This window comes from Saccostrea cucullata, unplaced genomic scaffold (genome assembly GCF_032062105.1).
Source record: "Saccostrea cucullata isolate Sc308-1 unplaced genomic scaffold, CSIRO_AGI_Scuc_v1 ctg9827, whole genome shotgun sequence".
Taxonomy (NCBI): domain Eukaryota; kingdom Metazoa; phylum Mollusca; class Bivalvia; order Ostreida; family Ostreidae; genus Saccostrea; species Saccostrea cuccullata.
The window spans coordinates 1,364-24,432 of NW_026924681.1; the positions used below are offsets into that span (position 1 = coordinate 1,364).

The 23,069-nt window shown below is 33.3% G+C and overlaps 1 protein-coding gene and 1 long non-coding RNA gene across 2 annotated transcripts; both read left to right on the forward strand.

Annotated features, from left to right (window-relative positions):
* The first annotated feature begins 3,010 nt into the window (after positions 1 to 3,010).
* Positions 3,011 to 7,705, forward strand: LOC134267040 (uncharacterized). The gene is made up of 2 exons (XR_009992081.1): positions 3,011 to 3,544; positions 6,504 to 7,705. It is a non-coding gene; the product is annotated as an uncharacterized LOC134267040 (long non-coding RNA).
* A 6,374-nt stretch (positions 7,706 to 14,079) lies between these two features.
* Positions 14,080 to 22,932, forward strand: LOC134267039 (uncharacterized; the record flags this gene model as incomplete). Its single annotated transcript, XM_062749267.1, has 16 exons — positions 14,080 to 14,300; positions 14,805 to 14,895; positions 15,252 to 15,359; positions 15,800 to 15,886; positions 16,307 to 16,398; positions 16,702 to 16,770; positions 17,050 to 17,129; positions 17,775 to 17,893; positions 18,034 to 18,086; positions 18,440 to 18,503; positions 18,754 to 18,924; positions 19,295 to 19,362; positions 19,634 to 19,744; positions 20,211 to 20,304; positions 22,480 to 22,599; positions 22,844 to 22,932. Coding segments are annotated over exons 1-16 (1,616 nt in total), but the record flags the coding sequence as incomplete, so codon positions are not given.
* Between the last annotated feature and the right edge of the window lie 137 nt (positions 22,933 to 23,069).

Here is a 23,069-nt window from a genome sequence, read left to right on the forward strand (position 1 = left end):
AGTTATTGCCCTTTAATTGAAAATTTTGATGTCTCGTTTCCACTAAAAATCTCAAGAACGACGTAAGATATTTACACGAAAGTTGGAGAACTTGTAGCCAATACATTGTAGATGTGCAGAACGATAAAATTATAAGCTGATTTCCTAAAGTTTGGAAGCTATAAAACGGCAAATTTTAGTAATTTTTTTTCTTGAATTTTTGCTACTTTTTGTGTCATAACTTTTGAACCGAGAATAATTTGGTAAGAAATATATAACAAAAGTTGTGTGTAATTACGAGAGCTTTCATATTAGATTAATTAAAAGGGGCTGGCCCCTATAATTAGGGGGTTAATAGCTCATACACGTTTTTTTCTGATAGCTAAAATATTGGTATATTATGAAAAAGTTTGACTGAAATAATTTCGAACTTATTAAATCTTGTCATTTGATATAAAAACAAATAAACTTCCAGCTATATTTAATTGTTTTTTATATAAAACAAGTATGTGAGAAACCTTTCAGGAACAAGTTGTCTACTATAGCCAGCCAAGCCTTTACTGCATGTGCACATTTTTAGTTGATGCATCTAAAAGATATAGTTTTGATTCGGTGTTTCTTTGTTTTCTTTTTATTCAAATAATTTTAAAATGTGATGATGTACACAACAATAATTAGTACCTAGTTTAGAGGATTTTTGTTTGTAAACAACGCGCGGCATTGTGGGAAATAGGAAGGTACTAAAGACGCGATGTACTAAACACTGATTTGACCTGATTCAAATTTGTCTGTGAATGTTCCAAACAATTGAATTTTTGCATAGCATATGCCTCGAAGTCATAAAGTCTGTATATAAGTAAGTTAAAATACTCAATATTACCATTTAATTAAAAAATTAAAACGTCAGGTAAATATCAGGTCTCTAGTATATCCCGTTTTTAGTGTGCCCCTTCGAGTCGATGTCGGACACATGTTTACAAACTGAAAATAGAATGATTTGTGAAGTTGAACGTTTTCTCACCAAAGAATACGTATGTAGACATGCACACTCATTTAATCTGCAGCTACGAAGTACTTTGTCACTCCTCTGGAACATTATTCTAAGCAGAATTATTCAGATTCATATATTCTAAGAAACTTGTGTGAATTGTTTACGAGGAAATTCCAACTGTCACATTAACAAGGATGAGCACTCTTGACTCTGCTTGGGATTTCCTAGTGATAATTGCATCGAGTGATGAAAGAGCTGACGGCGACATTTTAATGTATGATTGGCTTGGACCATTGGATTGAAGGTTAGAATATTTTTTTATTAGGCCAAAATAAAAAATACTCCTGTTTCCTGTCACCCGACCTACCCTACATTTTACCCTCCGACCCTAAAAGTTTTTATTACATTTTCATTTTTTGGATAACTATTTTTCTAAAATACTGAAGTTGACCAATGATATTTACAGAATTAATACATCACAAGTGTACAGGTTACCTCTACTTTATAAATCTTGATTAACAAACTTGCTTTGAAACTGTTAACATATCATTTTCTTGTTATTTCAGTTATTACATGCTATATGTTCTGCATTCATTAAATTTTGAAAATAAAATTTTTTCTCAAAATAAAATTTTTTCCCTACCTACCGACCCTAATTTTTTTGGTCAGGGGACAGGATACAAGCGTATATTTTATTTTGGCCTTACTTAAAATACATGACAGTGACATACATTGATATTATTAGAAATACACAGACACACCGATATATTATCTGTTTTACAGTTCAGACGCTCCCTGTTTGGCTTGTAAATCCCCACAGCTTTATATTATACTTTTTTTTTAATTTGAGAATGTAATTTCAACAAGTCTTACTCACTCAGTCACTGTTACTTTCAAAACCAAAAATGCAAAAATTCCAACACAACAGTCCTACTATCTATCATAGTGATCATACCCTATAATTCAAACTGCACTTAGTGTTACAGAATATATTCAACTAATTATATATTGACAGTGTGACTGTTAGGGTGAAGGCAGATACTTATTTAGTTTTAATTTAGATTGTGCTTGTCAAGCCGCATTTGACATAATGGTGCTTCCATGCACAGTGTTCACACTGAGAGTTTATTCAAATGTTTAATTCGAATGATTTCACTGCTCGTTAAATTACTTCCCATTAGCTCCATGTGAACATGACTAAGGATAGCTAATTCAAATTAAATAGAAATGAATTTCAGGGTTGCAAATAACATTTAAACCTTAGGGGCCATGTGGGCCCCCAACTTCACAAATTTAACTAGCCCACATTGATTTTATGGGGCCTACAATTTTTTTCACTTTGTAAAAAATCTTTTCATATGAAAATGAAAACATAAGAGAAAAATACTTTATGGCCATAGTATTTCATTATTTCTTTTCAAATTTTTCTTGCAGACTTTTACACTACTAAATGTATGAAATTCCATGTCATCATTCAATTCAAGTTTGCTTCTTTTGATTTCAGTTGTTTCAGGGCATGTATTTTGAATTAAGCTTAAAAATTTTTTTGATTCTTGTAACATTCCAAAATAACCAAGGGTCGGTATGTCATTTTTTTTAAATAAATAAAGGAGCCAAACACACCTGGACTGAATTAACCAGGTGTTATATTTACAGTGGACACCCAACATGGCTGCCTATAGCGGCAGAAAAAGAATGGGGAAATTCTTGTTACAATAATGATTACTCTTTAAATTTAAGATAAACGTTGACTAGATTGACATATTTTGTATCTCAAATAAAGCTACAATTAATATTTGTTGAAAAATGGAATCAACTGAATGATCAAACACAGAAAAATCTGCCTGGTATATGAAAACGAAAGTACATTGAATAGTTGAACTAAACTACGATCTGAATCTGGAAAAGGTCCGATAAAATTCTTACTCGCCATGTGGGCGATAATATTCTCAAGAGCTGGTCGCCCACAGGAAAATTTACTCGCATTTGCGAGTGGGCGAGTGGTTATTTGCAACCCTGAATTTTGAATGTAGCTTAAACATGTTAAAGAAGCTAAGCACTGTGGGTCCAAAGTATACTGCGGAAAAATTGTGTGGAGCAATGTGCAAGTCAAATCTTCTTTTGCCGAGGTGTTATCATAAGAGCTCGCATTATGGGCAGGGATTTGTGCTGCTGTCTGGACTCGCTATAAATAGATGTTTTCAAAAAGTCTGAATTTTTTTAATATCATACTTTACTGACAAAAAAGGACAAATATTGCTCAGTTAAATTGCAAAAGAAATTTGTTTAAAAAAAATTGTAATAATAGAAAGTTTGCTTTTTTGTTTGATAAGACTGCTGTAATGGTTTAATGTTTGTTTATTTGCCTTAATCATACATTTTCAGTCATTTCATGGTGCCACCACTTGGGATGGTATTAGCTGCAAATATAGACTTGTACTTAGCACTTATTGCCTTTAAGAAGTATGAGATCCATTTTGTGCTAACACCTACCATGACACAGAATCTTGGTTTATGCAGTCTCATAGGAGTAACCTGTCTAAAGCATTTAGCAATGGGATTGGAGCCTGAGACGTAAGGTTCAATTTCTTATTGATACTTTGATTGATAATATTTATTTGAGAATTTCACTTATTCACATACTTAGAGATGTTGATATATACTGTTGAATAGCATCACATAGACCTTTACTTAGCTAACTTAAGTAAACATGTACTGTGAGGTTTTTAAGGTCTCATTCATTTTATATGCCGGATGCATGTTAAGGAACATTACTGCATAAATGTTTTTGTCTTAAATTTGAAGCTCTTTACTAATGCCCTGTTCACACGGAGAGTTTAATTCGAATTAAACATAAGTTTACTGTGAATCAGCTTCGCTTAGCGTTCACACGGAGAATTTAATGCGAATTAGTTTACTTCGCATTATTTTACTGCGCATTAAATTACTTCGCATTAGCTCCGTGTGAACGCTAAGCGAAGCTAATTCGAATTAAATTTTGGGGCATGCGTAATGGCAAAATTAAGTAAAATGCGTCATGTCGGTGGTCAGCTTGAAGTGCTTGTGCTATTTTTGTGTGAAAATTTAAGAAAAAATGTGTTAATCACTAAAATATGTCTCCAGACACTGTGACATTATGTCAAATGCATCTGCTTCTGCATAAGGTGACGTGATTTGCAAATGACGTCATAATAGCCTTCCTCACGCCTGACTGTCGAAGTAAAATTTTAATTCGCATTAGTTTACTTCGCATTAGCTGTCGTGTGAACGCAATTTAATTCGCATTAGTTTGATTCGCATTAGTTTACTTCGCATTAATTTACTGCGAATTAAATTCTCCGTGTGAACAGGGCATTATATAGAGATATGTTACCATATAGTGTTAAACGTCTTCAAATTAGGGTAGACCTTTACTTTAAACTCAGCAATGTGAGTGTGTTGTGTGAACTTGTGTTAGCAAGACAGTGTGTTGTATTAAATTGTGTTAGTCTGACAGTGGGTTGTGTGAATACTTGTTAGCTGTTGCGTAAATTAGTGTAAGCGAGACAGCGTGTTGTGTGAAATCGTGTATAAAGTGTAAGTGTGACAGTGTGTTGTGTAAACTCGTGTTAGCTAGACAGAGTGTTGATTGAACTCGTATTAGCGAGACTTCGTGTTGTGTAAACTTGTGTTAGTGAGACTGCGTGTTGTGTAAACTCGGGTTAGCGAGACTGCGTGTTGTGTAAACTCATGTTAGCGAGACAGCGTGTTGTGTGAACTCTTATTAACGAACAGCATGTTGTGTGAATTTGTGCTAGCGTGTCAGTGTGTTGTGTGAACTTGTGTTATCCTGAAAATTTGTCGTGTGAACTGGTGTTAGAGAGACAGTGTGTTGTGTGAACTTGTGTTAGCGATATTGCATATTGTGTGAACTCTTGTTAGCGAGACTGTGTGTTATGTAAACTCGTGTTAGAGAGACAGCGTGTTGTGTGAACTCGTGTTAGCGATATTGCATGTATTTTGAATTTGTGTTAGCGTGACAGTGTGTTGTGTAAACTCGTGTTAGCCTGACAGTGTGTTTTGTAAAATGGTATTAAGATTACAGTGTGTTGTGTGAAATGGTATTAGGATGACAGTGTGTTATCGCAACAGCGTTTGGTGCGAACTTGTGTAAGTGAATAGTGAGACAGCCTGTTTTGTGAATTTGTGTTAGCGTGACAGTGTGTTGTGTGAACTCGTGTTAGCCTGACAGTGTGTTGTGTGAAATGGTATTAGGATGACAGTGTGTTGTGTGAAAATGGTTTTAGGATGACAGTGTGTTATCGCAACAGCGTTTGGTGCGAACTTGTGTTAGTGAATAGTGAGACAGCCTGTTTTGTGACTTTGTGTTAGCGTGACAGTGTATTGTGTGAACTCGTGTTAGCGTGACAGTGTATTGTGTAATTTCATGTTAGTGAGATTGCGTGTTGTGTAAACTCATGTTAGCGTGACAGTGTGTTGTGTGAATTCATCTAAGCGTGACAGTGTGTTGTGTGAACTTGTGTTAGCTAGACAGTGTGTTGTATGAACTCATATTAGCGAGACTGCGTGTTGTGTAAACTTGTGTTAGCCAGACAGCGTGTTGTGTGAACTTGTGTTAGCAAGACAGCGTGTTTGTGAATTCGTGTTAGCATGATAGTGTGTTGTGTGAACTTGTGTTAGCCTGATATTTTGTTGTGTGAAATTGTATTAGCGTCACAGTGTGTTGTGTGTTAGTGTGACAGCGTGTGGTGCAAACTTGTGTTAGTGCGAAAGTGTTTTTCAGTGTTGTGATGGCGAGCTGTGTGATAGCCTAATGGCATCTTTTGTGTCAGTAAGATGGCACGTTTTTATGAAAGTGCTATTGAGCTTTAGCAAGTGGCCCTATCTGGACACACCTTATTATGATTGATCAGTTCTCAGATATACAGTGAATTACCGGTATTATTGTCAACATGAAATCAGCATTTACAGTTGCAATTACCTAGTTAGTAATCATAAGATATTGGTTTGCCAGTTATTAAAATTATGGTGTTCCAATGATGTGAAGTTGCAGTGTGTTAGCATGTTAATTTCAACAGACTGCCACTCCAATGCAGCTTTAAACAACAGGCTGCTGTGTTAACACAAAACAAAATATCATGCAAACACAACTCTAAACAATCTGTTGAGTGTTAGCTTCACTGCGTGTTGGATTCAGTGTGCTGGCATATTATCACTGACGTACATGCTAGCACATTGTCACCTCGTGCTAGTATGTTGTCATAAATACTCTAGCACATTATCCTAGACCCGCTAGTGCATTATTACTTTGCACTTGTATGTTGTCTTATTAGGGAATAGCATAAATGACTGCCTTGATTGGTGTAAACTTCTTTTAATTGATGAAAGAGTACATTAAAATTTACAAATTATACAGGGAAAATGTGACAATATCTTAGAACTCAATTTTATAATCTAATTTATAATCTCATGAATTGCATGTTTTATTGATAAAAGAATTATAAATTAAAAAATTTCAATTTCTTTTTGATAGGTGTGACTCATCTGAATACTGAATTTTGATACCAAGCATGACCGTGATTTGCCAGAAGATCATCTGTTTGGATGTGACATGGAATAAACAGCATAGTGAAAATAAGTCAAGTTTTGGTTTGTGACGACAACTTTTAAACACACTGTGTATCATTTTTAAATTTTGATTTCACAACATAAATCCACAAATATGAGCATATCAATTGCTCTCGGTTTTTCAAGTGAAATAGTTTTTGTAACAGAAATACATGTACCAGTAATTACATTGGACAAAATGTTATTTTTAAATATAATAATATTTTGTTTGTGTTGCATGTTGACCTCTTTATTAAGGTCTTCCCTTTCAAAGTTTAGACTTACTTATTCTAATGATTTAGATAGATCCTCTGTCTTCAGCAGGAATATAAGATCTTGTAATACATGTATGTGTATTTTTACAGTATAATGTAAAAAAAAAATTATTTTGGCACATACAATTAAATAAAGTCATATACATGTGTATGATTCCAAGGAATTCAATACATAGGGCATGTACATGTAGTTTTCTAAAACAAGATTAAAGAGATGTCCAGTCACATTTCAATGTCAACTGCAAAACTGTGCCTGTTGCATACTTATTAGCCCATCTGAGCTAAAGGAACAAGTAAATTTTTTAAAAACATAATTTTATCCATTATCATCATTGTCTAAAATTTCACAATATCATTTTCCAGAACCAAAGTGAAACTTGGCATAGAGCATCCTTAGTGTAGGGGATTCAAATTGTTCTTATGCAGGGCAATACTTTCAAAGAGATTTGTTTCTTTAATGCTGTAAATGTATTATATTTAGCATGTACAATATTTGGTGGAAATTGACTTTTGAATAAGTTAGCGTAGATATTCTTATTTATATTTATGTACAAAACTTTTAGCTTTGTACTTGATTTAGTGATTGCTGCATTCCGCAAAAGCCGCTAAAAAAAGAATACGCAGCCATATGTAATATGTTTACAATAAACCTTTCAGAGAATTTTACACTCCTATTGAGGTACCACCAGTTGCTAGTGGAAAGCTGCAAATTCGAAATATACACAACACATTTCTGTGCGTTTATTATAAAAGTATTGTTCTACTTACTGATTGCAACTAATGAAGATTGTTCATCATTATTGTAAATACATTTGGATTTTTTGATTTATTATATAAAAATTTGTTTATTTTATTTACCTAGTTATATTGTATATTAAATGATTTTTAAGCCATTTTTAAGATGGTAATGTAGCAAAACACTTATGTTTCTGTAGTATGACACGTTTCACAAACATAATTGTAACAAAGATGATATATCCGATATCAAAAGTCATAATATTGGAAGTTTAACTGTTGTGGATACGATTTCAAGAATGCTGTTAGAGAGAGTACCCTTTAGACCTCATGCTCACACCAAATTAAAGAATTCAAGTAAGGGTTTTTGAGACAAATCGAAAAAGAGAATGTTAGCAAAGTTGACAATCTAGACAGAAACATTTAATCTTTTGCTGATCGCTTGGAAGGAAGACCCACTCGTTGCTTTGCAACGAGCTTTGCTCTAGTTATTTTTATTATTACTTATAATTATTTTTTTTATTCATCACTCACTACAGGATTAGCCAGTAATCTTGTATTTCGGAGGTAAATTTATGATATGGACTCTGTGGTTGTAAGGATTGTACCTCCGAATTCGTGAGTGGTCCATCGTCTTATTATATGACATATAAGAAAAAAATAAAATTCATATATATTATAGTAAGAATGTATGAAGTAACAATGAGTATTAATATTTTTTTTAAAGACACAATCCATATATATAACTATATGAATACCTTTAAAAATATTTTTGAATATACATAATTATATTCTTTGTATATTAATATACATATATGTATTAAATTTCCAATCAAGGGGGCCCCTGGCACCCCAGGTGAGGAATACATGGAGGACCTCTTAGGAGGTATTGCCTCAAAACTTGACTTGTATTTTTGTTGAATAAAAAAAAAAAAAATAATAATAATAATAATTTTTATAAATTATTGTATAATAATCATAAGTTATACAAGAGAACATAAATTATTTTAAAAAATAACCTACATTTATTTTAAGAAGTTCAGTGAAAGAACAAACTATTTAGAATTTCGATTTCAATGTCCATTACTGATTTAAAATAAAACTATCCTGTTTAAAAATTAAATAATTTTCTATAGGTATAGAATAAATACATGTATAAATTCTCGTCGTGTATAATTATATATTAAATTATAATCACTTAATAGATCAATGACATTAAAACGGTATTTAATAGTCTTGTTGATGTTTTGTGTTAAATTTGTAATCCAGCTACAAAGACATCTATAAAATAATGTTTAAAATATCAGAAAAATATTCATATAAAAAAACGTTTTGTTTTTTTTTAATTTCTTTTGAATTCAAATATGTTCGCTGATCCCTGTGTAGTAAACGTCTGCACTTTTCGCATGAAACTACAAAGGTCCTAAATGCACATGTATATTTAACAAAACAATTTTTCCCCTTCAAAGGCCATTGCTCTACATGTAGCTAAAGAAAAATCTATAAATTTTTACACTATTTTTTTTTCCTTAAGAACAACGGCTTTTTATGTGTAGTGCATGCTAAGCAGCTAAGGTAATCTATTAAAAGAATTAAGTGTGTAATTGTATTAATTAACTGTGCATTTTCTGTTGATGTCATTATATAAAGATGTGAAGGTTTTCAATGCAACTAGATTTCTTTATCTACGTTGTCAACTACAGTAACTTTATTTTTATTCTACATGCTGTAATAAATTACTCTTTTAAAAAAATATGCGTGTTCTTAAAATTGACAATACTCAAATTACAGGCTTTTAGGAAAGTAATTTCCGTTTGGGTAATAAACTTATCGGGAATTTCCCGAGCTTCCACGTAGTTTCCCGTAAAAGGAAACCTAAAGTTTCCATCAAGTTTCCATTCCACGAAAACCACTACGCTCCGATTCCATAAGGTTTCCTGTATCATGGAAACTTTAGGAATCGTGAGGTTTCCCGAACTTCCATGTAGTTTCCCGTAAAAGGAAACCTAAAGATTCCACTAAGTTTCCATTCCACGGAAACCACTACGCTCCGATTCCATCAAGTTTCCTGATTCTGGAAACCAGTAGAAATCTTCAGGTTTCCCATTACGGGAAACTACATCGATGTTCGGGAAACCTCAGGTTTACAGAGGTTTCCATGGTTCGGGATACCTTATGGAATCGGAGCGTAGTAGTTTCCGTGTCACGGAAACTTGGCGGAATAACCTAGCATCCGCTGCGGAAACCACCGGGAAACATGATGCAAACTTGAGATTTCCATGTGGTTTCCCATGATGGGAAACCGCTTTTTTCACCCAGTGGGGGGTATCATTTAGTCAGCTCATTGCTCACAATACCTCTAGTTTTATGATGATTTGGCAAGTAATGAAGATATCAAGCTAAAATTTTCAACATTTCTTTATCTTTTCTTGTTTTATGTTTCTTACAAATTTTGAAAACACAGACTACATAGTATTAATTGTATACCCTCAGTCCACGAACTTTTTGATAACCCCTCGTAGTGTCATTTTCAAAGGAGAAGGGAGAAAGAAAATTGCTTGTCGGAAATATTTCTTCGGGGATGGCTTTACATGGGGGTGCCGGTTAAACTTTTTTCTGACTGTAGGACTTAGGCAGGGCCAGCTGTTTAATCAGTTTATGATTATTCATAATAAAATATTGTCCAACTGAAACTTTCTTCTGAATCAATTTTTTTTAGTGCACCACAATCACAGGACTTGTCTCGGAAATAAATTTTTAACCCATAGTTTAATAGTATTTTTAACCCATAGTATAATAGAGTTACTATTAAACTATGGGTTAAAAATTTATTTCCGGAACAAGTGCTTGTGACTATTATACTATGGGTTAAAAATTGAATTTCCGAAACAAGTGCCTGTGACCACAATACTATGATCTGACTGGGGGGGGGGCAGCTTTTCAGAGAACACCCCCTCCCCCCACACACTCCTTAAACTTCCGACATTGATTGACAACAGAATGATTAAATTTCGAGAGCTTTTTGAATAGATTCTTGAATTATGCAAAGTCTTCATATTACATACATTACATTACCAGTTTTTAAATTTTTAAATCTGGGCAATGAGGTATAATGAAGTATATGCGTATGACAGTTTGATCATCAAACTTTTTTGGGTGAAAAGGATAGTGAAAAGAAATACAACTCTTACTAAATGAAATTTGCCTAGTAATAGCTAGAAAATCTCAGAGTGGGGGATTATAAGAAGTTGCGAATTTGAAAATCCATATGAAAATAAATCGAAAGAAAAAGGGAAGCATTTTGTTATATGATGGCAAAAAGAAATCAGTGCATGCACATATGCCTATATCAGTTCGTTCTTTTAGTATATTCATGTAAAAGAAATCATGCAGTTGTATCATTTGATTTTAATTTAAAAATAGCATACTGTACAGTTTTCGTATCTTCTTTTTTTATAGAGAGTACACAAAAAACTTTATAATCAACAATGTACATGTTTAATTTAAAACATAAAGTAAAAAAACCGCATGAATTTGTCATCATTATTTATCTTATCATGATTATGGGGTAAAAGTTTTAGTATTTACCACAATTTATATCTTAAAATATTTTATTGCAAAAAATAACAATTTATAACGTGTTTTGTAGAAAGATAGACAGTGTTTAAAACAATATACTTCGAAGCAGCTGCGTCTCTTAGTTTTTCCTATGAACGACTTGTCTTGAGCAGAATAATTTGACGTACGGCTTGACCAGTTGGCGGGAAAAACTGCAGAGTTGGAAAATTTTTGAAGATGTAGTTATGGTGTAATTTTATGCTTTTTATGGTAAAAATATTCAATCTATGTACATTATGAATATTGAATAGCATATTCAGTGAAATGATATAATAGCTAAGGTTTGTAAGCATGGGAATAGGACAACGTAAATTATGTAAACACTGTGAAACTAAAAATGGCGAAGTTTATCAGGTTGGGCACACACCCCCAAATGGTCATTAAACCCCCGTTTGGTGGTCAATCGCCCATATCGGCGTCTTTATTACCTACCAAATGGGAGAGAAAAATCGTTTTGTTCAGTTCTCTGGAATAACATGAAATGGCGCATAATTTCAACTCACGGGGAATAAAATATAGATATTTTTCTAAACTTTGAACAAAAAAAATCTGAATTTCAACGCGGACTTTTTTGCGCAGTGTCGTTCAAATATTTGACAAAATCGTCACCTATGTAAACAAGAGTAACTTTTCTGTGTTTTAACTTAAAAAGAAAAATCCCCTCCATCTCGCGCGTAGTTGAGCCTATCAATCGTGTTTATCACTTCATATTTCTGTCATCCGGGTAACCGATCAATTATCTTAACCAATTAAAAATGACGATCTTTTCCGAACTTGGGTCAAAAGACTGATTTCACTACGGAGGCCCATTAGTGTAAATTTTCAAAAAGTAAAATACGATGAAAGGTAAGAATTCTCTTTTATATCGTTTATTTCGTATATTATGGCTTTATTTTTTACAAAAATACGACATGCCGTGAATTTTTGATAAAATAATCGCTCAAAAACTCTAATCTTGGAATAGAAATAAGAATAATTGCAAATGTCACTTTGTAAATTTTTTATTCAAAAATGTTTAATATATATAGTAGATACATCATAGAAATGCATATGAAACCACAAAGGGTCGCACAGAAATCGTAACTTCATCCTAAAAGAAATAAAAAATAAATGTTACATTCAAATGTAGAAAAAATGAATATTATAGCAGTAAGTGCCCACCATACGAATACAATACGAGGAGCTCGTGTTTAACGGGATTTTATAGAGATTTATACAGACGAAGATCGAAAGATCGTTTGAAAAGTTACTTGTCTAGACTAACACCTCTTGTTTAAATATATTTTTTACCAAACTATACACAACAAAATACTTTTTCGTATTGTTTGAGCAAATAGTTCGGCCGTCACGCACAACAGTGGGTTTTGTTTTTACGAAGTTCCAAAGAAATTCCACATGGAAAATTGACTTAATTGCATTAAATGTACGAGGAATATGTTAATAAAAATTCTCCAATGCCTAAGTAAATGCGCTTTTGCTTTATTTTAATAAAATTTGGATTTGAATAAAAAAGACCACCATTTGGTAGGTAAAAAAGACGCCGATATGGGCGATTGACCACCAAACGGGGGTTTAATGACCATTTGGGGGTGTGTGCCCAACCTGTTTATCGTTGCTTGGTCAATGGTGTAATCAACTGCACTATTTTAAAGTTCAGCATGGATGCTTTAAATTTGTTTTATATAAATCAAATTACACACATAATTAATTTGTAAGACAGTCATCAGTTGATTATGGGACAAAACGGTAAATAGTTTGAAAATCCAGCAAGTGAAAGGAACACAAACCATCATTACGCAATATATGGCTGGAAGCTCAGTTCAGGCACTGACTTATACAGTTGACAGCTTACTTTGACATTTAAACCAGCACTAAGTAAGGAGATATAAAATTGATAAAAAAATAAGAAAACCTACATAATGGTTAGAGTTATGGTATTAGTAGTTAGAATAATCTAACTGTGTCTCGGTACAAGCCCTCACCACAGTTAGAATACCTCCCATATGCTCGCAATGTAGCAAATAATTGCAGAATCGCTCTGAAACGATTTTGAAGAATACAAAAGGATTTGCACATGAAATAACTTTGAAATTAATTGTAACAAACCTTTTTGAGATAGTATATGACATATCCTAAAAAATAATCCATAAAAAGACGAAAATCAACTACCGGTAATTTTCTCAACAGTTTTTCTCGCTTCAAATTTACCTGCCATGTTTACATTCAGAACTTTCGGGATTATTTGTAGTAAATGCAGTGAGTACAAGTTATCGCCCATGTTTATTTTGCTACATTGAGAATACACGGAACGAAATCTATTGTTAAACCGGGTCCGTAGGACATTTATCATTTTAACGATAGTACATTCTCTCTATGGTATTGGGGGCACTTCCATTATTTACAAGCATGTGGTGATTGGAGGTGAATAACATTTAAAATTCCTTATTCATGAGAGATAGTATCTCCTTTTGTTATTTTCTGAAGGAATCAAACAAAGAAAAATACATTTTAGAAGAAAAAACAGAATTTTAGGTGGGAAGGAAGGGGTTGGGAGTAGGATTATTTCCATTCCCATCTTAGACAACATCATATGGACTTTGAAATTGCCCATTATTATCATTTTATTAATAAGTACCGGGTAAGCTAAATATTCATACCTCTAAAGTCAGTAAAAGAGTCTCCATTATTTTCGTGGAGTAAGATCAAGCTGTCCAATTTCAGAGCTTCTTGCAAAAGTTCATTAATAAATGAACAGTAAAATTAAAATATTAGGATTAGGTATCTAATAAAGTGTAGTTGTTGAATATAATATTTTACAACAAAAGGTATATGTTGATAAGTGAAATTTTTAAATCATCTTATTAAAAATTCTTCAATCAGAAATTTAATTGAGAGATGGCAACACCTTACCAGAATATAATGGCTGGGACGCCAGCTGGACTTCATCCCATTCTACAGCAGATAGATCAGCTGAATGCTCTATACACAACCGTCCCTCCAACGAAAACAGCAGCGGGGCCAACATCCCCAACAGCAAACAAAGAAAACGAGGAACTGGTGAAGATGCAAGATGAAGGTGTACAAGAGGCTGTCAGGTAATGTACATTTTATCTCAGTTTTCATCACAAACATGTTAGAATATTGCTAGGATTATTTATGTCATATCTTAAATAGGCATTGCCTGCAGAACACCAGTATACAGTTGTTGACTGGGGTAGAGGGAAACAGTCCATATGTTGGACCGGGGTGCAAGATGTTGCCCGCGGCTAACAGCTTGAACCCAGTCCAACATATCAACTGTTTCCCGAGACTCCTGTCAACAATTGTTTTGTTATACTCCTTTGCCCAATGAAAAGATAACTCAGTTTAGCGTCATATGACGTCAGCGGGCAACAGTCTTTTTTAACAGTCTATTTTAACAGTTCTTGGGCCGCCAGTTGGGGAAAACAGTCGAACTGTTGGATTTTTCAAAGAAGAAATTATATAGGGACTGTTTAGTAGGGGTATAACAATATTCAATGTACTGTAATTTATATATTTGATTAAAATATGGTTTTAATTAAATCATGGTGATTTTAATTAGTCTTCATTTCTTTTAGTTCTGAAGTATTCTCAGTTTACCAGCATAGAGAAATAGTCAAAGGCTGCTGTCCACACCCGGGTGATATTGTGGAGGCCGGTCCTTTAGCTGTAAGTAACTACTAGTTTAAAAATATATAGAGATTAGACAGACAGAGATAGATATGAGTGCAAACAGACTAGGCCAAATAATGGAAGAGGGTTACATTTGATTTCCTTCTCCACTATTATTAACATAAAGTGATTCTAAATAAGAGTTTATTTTATTACATTTTCATTCATATACATACCCACTCTTTATTTTTGCAATATTGGCCCAAAACTTGGATGAGTGTGAAAAAATATTGAAAATTGATTTATACTTCAAATTAATCTTTGCAAGAAACGTAGTGAAAGTAAGCATCAATCTTGATTTACATATTTAATTAATAGGTACCTGTATTTTATATTGTTATTTTTCCTCACAGGCCCTGAATCAGCCCGACCCCACATACCCATTGACAGACTCCCTGCCAGAGGAGGTGATCAGGGAGGGAAAACTCAGCAGCTTACAATTAGAGGGAGTACTTTATGCTGTAGGTCTATATTTTTCTATAATACAGAAAATCATGTTTAGATCTATTTATAAAAGAATTGCATAAAATGATGTGATAAGGAGGATAGATTGTCTTTGCATTAGTACATTTGAACATGTGTAACATAATCCATATAAAAGAATACAGAGTAAATGTTTATATATGAATGAATGTGAAAGGCATGGATTCTTTTTTCAGGTCAGTGAAATGCATGAATCAGATATGATAAATGCATTAAAATGTTATATTCAATCTCTGAGTGATTAACAAAGTATGATAATATTGTTCTATGCAGTACCTGTGTAATATGAAAAATTATTTTTGGTTTTGTTTCCATAAATGATATCTTTGAAAGATTATATAATTTGAAAATGAAATGTTGTTGTGTGTGTGGCTATTATAATCTGGAACAATGTCAAGGCATTATCTATATGATTTAGTGTCAGCAGCATATGAGGATATTACCCAGTGGACAAAGAGCTGGCTTCTTTATTGGGGATGCAGCAGGTGTAGGAAAAGGACGACAGGTGATATGAGATTTCTCTTTACTCAAGGAAAAATGGAAAATGTACATAATTAAATTTAATCCTGTAATGCTGAATTTTTATGATACATGGTGAGTAATTAAATTTAAACCTTGAAATTTTACTACGTGTACATGTACTGTACATTCAATATTTTAAATTCAAGATTTTGATGCAACTACAGTGTACTTTAGGTTGCACTCAAAATTTTTGGGGGTAAGTTTTTAAGGTTTACAGTTTGCAGTAAATGTAAATACTGCACAAATAGTAATACACGACCATAAACAGTAAGACAATATCATGAATAGTGAAACCATATATTTATTACTGTTTCTTCATCAACATTATAAAATGTTGAAAGCTAATTAAGAACCAAAGCTAATAACTTTTTTGCTAAAATGTTGAATGATCTATCAATTGCAGATTTCTGGGATTATCTTTGACAACTATGCCAGGGGGAGAACAAAGCATATATGGTTCACCATTTCATCAGATTTAATTGTAGACAGCAGAAGGTAAAATCTGTACATGAGCATGTTGAAAATATATCTATAAACATTGTTGATTTCACTACAAGCACTTATTTTCATTTTTATTGCAACAGTATGATTGGTTTTCAGTTAGACTTTCACAATTTATACGTCCTGAAAATATTTACAGCAATATAATAGATATATATTCTGAATTGAAAAGTAGGATTTGTTAGATTTTCTGAATTTTAAATGTTTACATTGATTCATCAGATACTTTGAGCTTATTTTCAAAGACTTATCAAACATTCTGAATATTTTTGATGAATTTATCAAACTTACTTCCAGGGATTTGTCGGACATTGGTTGCCACGTGCGAGTTATTGATGGATGTCAGGAGTTGGACAGACAAACAAGGTTTTGAATTGTACCTGTATATCTGGTAGCTTTCTTAGTATAGAAAAGTGAATGGATCAAAGGAATGATTTGACATAATATAAATGTAGTCAAAAACATAAGAATTTTTTTTTTAATGGTTTATCGAAAATATCAGAATTATCGTTATGGATTTTAATTTTGAACCATTGTATTTTGTTTCAAATAATTTTTCCAGGTCTAATTGTCTAAGAAAATTCCTCAACAGTGCTGACTTTAAAAACAGAGTTGTGGAAGATAATTTTCATTTTCTTTTCACAGGGTGTTAGGGTTACCTGCAGACTTTAAAGAAGGAGTTGTGTTCAGTACATATGCTACACTGGTATCATCAGTTCAGAGAGGTTAGCAAGCATGGCTTTTTTATAACAATTTTGAAATAATACATGTACATGCAATCTTACTGTATATGTTCACTTAAGATTTTTACTGAAATGTTTTATCCATGTTCGATAACACTTTTTGTAGATATATATATGAAAAGGTACCAGAAATTAAAATTGAACTTTTAAGTCAGATTTTAATTGGTCTGAATCTACAATAGTAACTCATATAGATTTCTTCTAGATCAGATTAAATAAAAGAATTACACGCTTAGTTTGGACTTTCAGTAAGGCGTGGCATTCTCGACGTTGCCTAATTAGCTTCTGAAATTTACACAACTTTCCTTCACTGTTGAAATATACATATGATAGAAATGTGGCCGAATGTCAACTGGTGTAGTGAATAGCCAATTAAAAGTTCTCTCATGCCACAGAGGTGGGACATAAGTTGCCTTATCGTTATCAACAACAATTTTAATTTCCTGATGTTATTAATTTCGTAACCAATGAGAATCTACTAGTATTCGCCATTACGTAGGGCCGAGAAAGTCACGCCCTACTGCAAGTCCAAAGTAGGGGTAAAATCATCCTAAGTAGATTTATATACATGTATTTGCATTATATATTAGTAATTGATATAAGGACAATGAGAGTGTTTTCTTCTAGGTGTCTTCAATGGTTCAAAACAGAGTCGTTTACAACAGCTAGTGAACTGGTGTGGAGGGGAGGAATTTGATGGATGTCTGGTATTTGATGAATGTCACAAGGCCAAAAATTTTGTACCTGTAAGTAAAGAAAAAAAAAATGTGGGCGACTAATTGAAAATGCTGTCAGAATTTTTCTAGTGGTTAATTTTAATTGGAGAGAGATTATTTACTAAAGAGAGACGGAGTAATGTTGATTAAAAATGATTTTTTTTCATTAGGGCAAAGAGCAGGCTAGTACTAAGGTAGCTTTAGCTGTCACAACAATTCAAAGGTAAAAAAAACTACATGCTGCTATGTATTGTATACTGTAAATCACTTTTTATGTGCAAGAGCTTTATTTTAGCCTAATTACGTGAGACAGTGTGCTTGTGAAATTCAATTCTTGCGTATAATAGTATTCCTTAAGATTATATAGAGCAATAACCATAATTCCTGAAAATTTTGTCTTGCTTATAAATCAAGAGTCAAAGACTATCTCGTGAGAATAAGTTGTTGCGAAAATTGAGTGATCTACAGTACATATATACTAAAATTTGTAGGTTGAATTTCATGTAGTAGACTATTGATATGTAGAATGGTATATATTTGTGTATACACATATGTATTTGAGAGGTGGTCTTGTAGGTTGCTACCCAAAGCAAGAGTGCTTTACTGCAGTGCCACTGGTGTCACAGATGTCAAGAATATGGTAAGAGCTGCACACAGGAGGCTGTCATGTCATATGATAAGAATGTTAAACAATTGTTGAACACACACACTGTAAATATATTCATTGGCAAAATGTTAATATGTTACCAGACTTGTATTGAATTTTTCTTATATTGTTTTGAATGTATGTTTAATGAAAATTCTTGGATATTGATTATTTAATCTGAATGATTTATTTGTATGATAGACATACAATTTACGATTCCTCATGAGAACATGGTGCTTTGTAGGCATTTATGGAGAGGCTAGGCCTGTGGGGTGTGGGGGCCCAGTTCCGATCCTTTGAACAGTTCATTGAGTTTGTTCAGAAGAAAGGGCTGGGAATGGCAGAGATGTTGGCCATGGAGATGAAGATGTCGGGAATGTATGTGTCCAGGGGACTGAGCTACAAACAGGCCGAGGTAGGAATGGAGAACAAAGTGTTGAACAGAGTGGAAATTAGATGATCTTGTAGAAGAAATAGAGATTTCTCCTGTTATTTATTTTAATTTGATGTCATTTAAAGGAAATTTAAGCTTTTAACATGTTTAATTGAAATTAAATTCTTGAACATTTTTAAAGTACAAGATAAGTATTTTTACTGAATATACAGTATTTGATTATGAAAATATTGAATATTTTTTAAATCTTTTTGCATAATGAAATAAAAAAAAATGAAAGAATATTTTGTAGAATTAAAGTTTTGAAGTATTGATGGTTTGAATATTTTAATTTGCATCTGAAGGCTAGTAGTTATTATGAATTTATTGATTGTGTTATTTTTATTAACAGTTCTCTACTGTGGAAATCCCCCTCACAGAAGAGCAGAGGAAGATCTATGATACAGCTGCTCATGTCTGGTCTGTTATTTCATACATAATGTGTTTTTCTTGTGAAGAAAAATTGAAAATAATTATTGGTGAAATGAGTACAAATTAAGACTATAATGATAGGAAGTGCAAGAAAAATCTCAATTTTAGATTTGTATTTGGTTTTATAAATTATTTAGATGCTTTTCTAGTGATTTATGTTATGTTGGGCTTTTAGAAGTCGAATTTTCTAGGGATAGAACTAGTGTTACCTTTATGTAAATAGATTTGTCTGTATTTAGAATGGACTTTATCTTTCTAGGAATGAGTTGAAGAAGGCCCTGGAGAGTGCTATAGTGAGAACTAACTACAGTGGCAGCAGGATCTGGTCACAGTTCTGGTCATGTCATCAGAGATTCTTCAAACACCTCTGGTCAGTTTTCTTTGGAGTAATCTGTTATGTGATAAGAGCTCATATCACATTACACTGCGCCTGTGCTGTGAATGTAGAATACATGTATCTGATACATGTATCATTTCCTATGTGCAGATAGAATAAAACAAGCAAACAGATACCTGGTAATTTTGAAAACAATATTGAAATGATAATTATATTCTCTGTTGATCTGTGTAGAGCTTTCATTTCAAATTCAAGTTTTTATATGAGATGTAATTAAGACCATGTTAACCACAAAGTGTAACTATTTTAAATATAGTACAAGTTTCTGACATGTATGTAGAAATTTAAAGTATTTGACAAAATTGGGATAATGGGAGTTGAACTTGGAGGTTTTCATGCAGTGTTTAATTTGATTTTAGATTTATTGACAAAATGAGAATATCTTATGCAATACTCAAAGTACATGTACCTATAAAGTTCTTGTTTATATTTCTTGTAGTATTGGTATGAAGATACCCACTATTGTCAAAGAAGCCCAGACAGCTCTAGAAAATGGATGTTGTGTAGTTATTGGACTACAAAGCACTGGAGAGGTACGGCTTTTGCAAATTGAAATAATCTTGGTACATATTTTTTTAGGGAAATATTTCATTTTTTCCACACTGTTTAGTGACATATATTTTAACCTCATTATAATTATATATGCATGTATAGGTGTGTACTGTGATCTATACTGATCATGTTTTGAACAAACTATGCTATGTCTTAAAAGTACATGCCAGTCTCTCCCTTCGAGGACAATTTTTCTCTTCACTATGCCACCTCAAAATTCATTGTAATATAGATGCATCTTCTTAAAATTTTCAATGTTTTGAATATTTTATATGTTCATGGGACAGTTGTGAGCTAAGCATTTACAAATTCTTAACAACAATTTGAATATTTATTTTCTATTTACTGAATGTCAATCCATAAACAAATGGAAGTTGATAGCAGACCTGTGAACACCTTACATTTTGTGGGTCACACCCACACATATCGGACCATTACCTTCCACTACTGATTTCCTGCTGTGTGTCATCATTATTTTGGTGCAGAATATCAGATTGGTTATACTACTGACATAAAGTTTCACAAAATAAGCTTTGCTTTTTTAGCTCACCTCAACGAAGTTGGGGGAGCTTATGTAATACCCTCGGCGTCGGCGTCGGTGTCGGCGTCGGTGTCGGCGTCGGCGTCCCGGGTTAAGGTTAAGTTTTTTGGAGCAGTTTTCTTTTTAAGTACTTCTATGTCCTATATTGATTAGACATGCATGGAAGATGGTTCTAGTGTGTTTCATTGTACCAGTCAAAGTTTCAGATGCTGCAATTTCAGCAAAGGAATGACCAGGTTAATGTTTTGGAGCAGGTTAACATTTTTGGTGCAGTTTTTGGTGTAGGTTTCATTTCCAAGTAACTATAAGCCCTATGTTGACCAAACTTGCATGGATGATACATCTAAGGATGCATACTACCGGGCTTGCTTCGGATGCTGATTCTGACCTACATTTTCCGGTTGAGTGAACAGGTTAAAGTTTTTGGTGCAAGTTTCATTTCCAAGTAACTATAAGCCCTATGTTGACCTAACTTGCATGGATGATACATCTAAGGATGCATACTACAGGGCTTGCTTGGGATGCTGAATCTGACCTACATTTTCCGGTTGAGTGAACAGGTTAAAGGTTTTGGTGCAGGTTTCATTTGCAAGTAACTTTAAGCCCTATGTTGACCAAACTTGCATGGATGATACATCTAAGGATGCATACTATAGAGTTTGCTTTGGAATCTGAATCTGACCTACATTTTCCGGTTGAGTGAACAGGTTAAAATTTTTTATGCAAGTTTCATTTCCAAGTAACTATAAGCCTATAAGGTTGACCAAACTTGCATGGATGATACTTCTAAGGATGCATACTACCGTGCATGCTTCGGATGCTGAATCTGACCTACATTTTCCGGTTGAGTGAACAGGTAAAAGTTGTTGGTGCAGGTTTCATTTGCAAGTAACTTTACGCCCTATGTTGACCAAACTTGCATGGATCATACATCTAAGGATGCACACTTCCGGGCTTGCTCGGATGCTGAATCTGACCTACATTTTCTGGTTGAGTGAACAGGTAAAAGTTGTTGGTGCAGGTTTCATTTCCAAGTAACTATGAGTTCTTTAATGACCAATCTTGCATGGATGATACATCTAAGGATGCATACTACCAGGCTTGCTTCGGATGCTGAATCTGACCTACTTTTTGTGGATGAGTGAAAATGTTAGTTTTTGATGCATGTTTCATTTCCAATTAACTATGAGCCCTATAATGAGCAAATTTGCATGGACGATACATCTTTGGATGCACACTAATGGACTTGCTTCGGATGCTGAATTCGACATACATTTTTCAGATAATAGACCAGGTAAAAGTTATGGGTGCAGGTCTATTACCAAAAAACTATAAGGCTTATATAACATTGTATAAACCAAACTTGCACAAATGTTGCATCAAGAGATGAAAACTCTCAAATTTGCTTCAGATGCTGGATTTTGATTACATTTTCATGAAGAAGAACTAGTTTAAATTTTTTATGTAGGTTATTGCAAAGTATCAGATCAAAATTGCTTAAATATTTTCATATTTGGAATGTACACTTTTTGTTGGTTAATTGTGTGACTTTGCCTTACTTAAAGACAACATTCGTTGAGGTGAGCTCTGTAATCTCTGATTACCTATGTTTTAGGCTTCATTTGAAAGTGAATTCAGCAAGAACAAAGGAAAAGTTTCAGGATTTGTCTCCCTTTGTAAGGAGATCTTCACTAGATTCATCACTCAACATTTTCCAATCATGATAGAGAGCCAGGTAGTATTTCTTGTTTAAAGGATTTTTAGCCTTGCATACATAAGCATTCCATACTGTAAGAGATACATGCACAAATCAATATCAATTATAAAAGGTGGTATAACATGTTCAATTAAACTGTGATTAATAGTAGATCTTACTGTGAAAATTTGTACTGATAGCTGTATAATAAAAGCATTCAGCAAAGTGAAATAAATTTTGAAAGTGTCTTGCCTATTTATGTTTTGTTTTATACTCCTTTAAGAACAAGGATGAGGTTTTAGTGGATGAATGGAGCAAACAGGCCAGGGATCTACTATTGGGCTTTGCTGAGAAAATTAACTTACCAAACAGGTATAGATAAATTAAGTGAAATTGGCTATTATTTTAAGACTGAATCTCCCTGACATCAGGTTGTACTTTGTGTGACATAGAAATTTTTAGGGATGAAAAGAGAACTTTTATAAATATTGATTTAAAATTGTTGATCA